The 4,280-nt window shown below is 33.4% G+C and overlaps 1 protein-coding gene across 1 annotated transcript in view; it reads right to left on the reverse strand.

Annotated features, from left to right (window-relative positions):
* Window positions 2,379-4,280, reverse strand: part of LOC107610429 (E2F transcription factor-like E2FE) — a 3,346-nt gene continuing 1,444 nt past the window's right edge. Inside the window, exons 7-10 of the mRNA XM_021110879.1 lie at window positions 4,173-4,245; window positions 3,422-3,483; window positions 2,866-3,244; window positions 2,379-2,773 (exon numbers count right to left, since the gene is read on the reverse strand). Of these exons, the coding sequence (XP_020966538.1) occupies window positions 2,688-2,773; window positions 2,866-3,244; window positions 3,422-3,483; window positions 4,173-4,245 (600 nt within the window). The 3' untranslated portion in view covers window positions 2,379-2,687. The remainder of the gene's footprint in view (window positions 2,774-2,865; window positions 3,245-3,421; window positions 3,484-4,172; window positions 4,246-4,280) is intronic.

A 4,280-nucleotide genomic window follows, 5' to 3' on the forward strand; every position in this document is an offset into this window, starting at 1 on the left:
GATTTCCATTCCAAAGAATAGATAAAGAAGAAGTAGTGACACAATTCATAATCAAATTAATTGTAGGATTGGAAAAACCAAAGCTCTTAAGAGTATGGGCTAAAAACCTCCAGTCAACTCTGTCATAAGCTTTCTCCATATCAATCTTAAAGGCCAGTGTGCCTTTCTTTGATTTAGTCTTCTTCATAAAGTAGAGGACCTCTTGAGCAATAATGATGTTGTCAGGAGTTCCTCGTCCCAGAATAAATCCTCCTTGAAGCGGGCCAACAATCTCTACAAGATGAGGACGGAGCCTATTAACAAGGACTTTTGTGATGATCTTGTAAACTACATTGCAGAGACTAATCGGCCTAAAATCTTTCATAGGTACCGGCGATTCAACCTTTGGAATAAGAACTAGTAAAGTTTCCATCATTCTCGGATCAAGAGAAACACCGGAGAATGCCTGCTTAACCATCTTCCAAGCATCAAGACCAATGATCTCCCAATATTCCTTGAAGAAGAAAGCTTGAAACCCATCAGGATCCAGAGCTTTAAAAGTGTTCATGTGAAAAACAGCTGTTCTGACTTCCTCCATAGTAATTGGTGTCGTAAGATCATTGCTAGCTTCCTCATTCTGAGAAGGAAGAGGCACAACACCAAGGCAACCCAAATCAACATCATTCAAACGAAAGAATAAACTTTTATAGAAAGACTCTATTTCTCGACCCAGAACTTCCGGATCAGTTTCCCACACTCCACCCTTGAGAAAAAGGCCATGATGAATCTTATTATGCTTCCTTCGCACAAGAGTTTGAACATGAAAGAATCTTGTATTTCTATCCCTGAACCTTACCCACTGCTTTCTGGACTTTTAAAACCATAAGAGCTCTTCTTGTACTAGTGAATTATTATAATCATCAAGCAACTGTTGCTCTTTCTAACGCAAATAAATACTATCCACCACTTCCAAACGCTTCTGTAAATAATTAATATGCTGCTCTAATTCACATTTCTTAACAAAAATATTACCAAACACCTTCGAGTTAAACTCTAATGAATTCTTCTGCACTTTCGAAAGTTTGTCATGAATTCCTCTATTACTAGACCACCATGACTGATTCACAATATCCTTATACCCGGGATGAGTAGTCCAAGCAGCAACAAATCGGAAAGGTCAATTCCCTTTAGGCTAAGGACGACCTTTACAATGCACCAGAATAGGGCAATGATCAGACTAAAGCCTATTTAAAACTTCTGCATAAGCTTCTGGAAAGATAGATAACCAACTACTATTTATACAGACTCGATCAAACTTTTTTGCCACGTCAACATAATTTTTCACCCTCATGTACTAAGAAAACTGTCTCCCAATAGTCTTCAAATCAAACAAACCACTATCCCCTAATGAAGTAGCAAACTTGTCTACTCTTTGATGAGAAAATTGACAGCCCTTAGATTCATGAGAAAATATGGCTTCATCAAAATCAGCAAGAACAATCCATGGTCCTTGAAAAATCATGGATTGTGCAACAAGATAATCCCAAAGGAGAACATTTTTATTAAATTGAGGGCTACCATAAATACCACTACACCTCCAAATTGAATTATTAGATTGAACCTCAACAATAACACCTTAATCAAAAGCATCAATGACTAGGGATGACAAAACGGGTTGAACCCGTCAGGCCGATCCGCTGAACCTGCTAAAAAGGCGGGTCAGGCTAAAATTTGGAGCCCGCCAAATTAAAAAAATCTGCTAATTTTATTTTTCAAAAAAAAAAAAAGAGTCAAGCGGGCTAGTCCACCGACCCGCCAATCCACCATAAAGTGGGGCGAGCTAGTATTTTAAACTCATCTTAATTGGTGGGACAGGCCAGCCCACCCTATTTATGGGACGGGTCTAGGTGGGGCAGATTGGGACAGATCGGCCGGTCCACCTCTATCAATGACCTTACAACAAATACCCTACTTAGAGGATAGAACATTTGTGTATATTTGTGTATATATTATGTGTCATTATATATATTTTTTAATAATTAATAATTAAAATAATTAATTTTCTTCATAAATATTAAATACATATTCTTATATAATAATTGATTTGTAATTGATTTTTGTGTAATATAATATATTTAATAACATTAATACTTAAGAATTTAATTATGTGCATTAAAACTGCGTAAATCCTAGTCTATTAAAAAGGAAAAAAATAAAATAATAACAGAAAAAATTAAGATAATTAAGGAGGATGAATCCAAATTGAATTAGATCGGATATGACCAAAATCTCGATTCGATCCATATTAAAATCATTGAATCAGATCCAATATTATTGACTTTTAAGTTTAGATTCGATCCGAGCTGCACATTTGCATATTAAATTGGATGTAAACTTTTAAAAAAAAAAAAAATTACAAATACAGAATACCAAAAAATTTGCAATACATTTTTAGGGATGAACTGATTTTAAACATTTGATTTTTTTGTTTCTTCATAAATTATCGAAGAAATCAGAGCACATAGCTTTTCCCTCTCAGTTAAAAATCTGTGAATGTGACAAAGAATCTGAAAAAAATACTGCCTAACTAAAAACATCACGATTGAAAAATCCGTAACTGGTAACTTTAGGCTGTTGCATGGAGAACATGCAACCAACAATGGACGGCTATACACAGTTTGACTTGGTCATAATTACTAATAAGGTTATTAAATCTGCATTGGATTCTTCCCAACAACTTCTGAATACCACGATTTCCATGCTTCCATGTAATGGGAGAATAGTTCTCTTAAAGCTGCATCAAAACCCATCATCAGACACTATATATATCAATCAAACAGTTTATATTTGATGAGTTATACAACGAATGGAAGAAATATTCGTTACCTTGGTTTTGGTATTGTGGACGATGTTTAATTGCTAGACTGTCCCAATCATGAACCTTCTTCACACTATTATTCTCGGGTGTTCCAACTTTGGGCACATAAGAAGGTGCAAAAGGACCAAACTGAAAACCCTTTGAAGCTTGTTGAAAACTATTTGCTTGACCTATGCCACTACCATTGTCCAATTTTTTGAGCTTCTTAGAGGCAAAGTCCCCTAATTCCACTATGTTCCTCTCAAAACTGATGTTTGTGACATCAGTTCCAAACGCTCTTTTCCTAGACTCGTTTGGATTTGAACAATTTTGAATGGACTCGTTAGGTGCCTTCCCTCTCAAACCCAGCCACCTGAATGCTGGTTTTCTTGTATCTGTGGTGTGGGTCTGTATTCAATTCATACACGTGTATTCATTATTAATAAATAATAAGATATATAAACCCTAATTAGATCTATCCCATTAAAATCATAGTATATAACCTACTACAGTACTACAAGATCATGGTAAACCCAAAATTTTCAGCAAATAACTAAATAATAAAGAAACTGTAACAATAATCACCTTCTCGATAAGGTTCATGGAGGACAACACATTTGCAATATCATATAGGCGTCTTACTTTTGCTGTAAAGACAAAAAAGGAAGTATAAGTGAAGGATAGTGGTTATTAATTGTTATTTGGAAATAGATTCTCTAGACTCTCACCTTAATTGAAAATTTGAAATCATGTATATAAGTAAATCTAACCTAATGTAGTTTTACTATATATAATCAAACAAAGGTAAAAATTTATATGTAATTATGTTCATGCAAAGTTAATAGTTGGTGAGCATTATATGACTTAAAAGATTTGACTAAATTATTATCTAATAATTTTTATTATTAACTTCACATGAAAAAAACTATACGTAAATTTTTACTATTAACTAATTATGCAAAAATCAACATGCAAAATAAACAGAATGTGATGTATGGTTCAGTGAGTTTTATGGATGAAACAATTTTTTGGATTAAAGTTATCTTGACGATGATACTATATTATGCATTAATCCTAATTAATCCTAAGATATAATCTAAATACACTATTACATCCAATCATATATCAGTATTTTGGTAAAATTGTTTGATTTTATTATATAGTAAGTCTTATGAAAATAATAAGATATAGTTAATCATTATTAATTATTTATTAGTTATGTATATTTGTATAGAACATTTTATAATATCAACAATGTATTTAAATTAAACTTGGTCCCATTTGTCAAATATAAAAAACAGTAGCTTAAGTAGATGGTAGTATACAAACGACTTACTTCTCATTAATGATGAACTGTGGCCATCTCCAAGCAACAAATTCGCAGCCTCGTCAAGGGAGATCATTTCTATCTGTAGGGTGACGAATCGATCGATTTTTAATTATA

Source organism: Arachis ipaensis, chromosome B01 (genome assembly GCF_000816755.2).
Source record: "Arachis ipaensis cultivar K30076 chromosome B01, Araip1.1, whole genome shotgun sequence".
Taxonomy (NCBI): domain Eukaryota; kingdom Viridiplantae; phylum Streptophyta; class Magnoliopsida; order Fabales; family Fabaceae; genus Arachis; species Arachis ipaensis.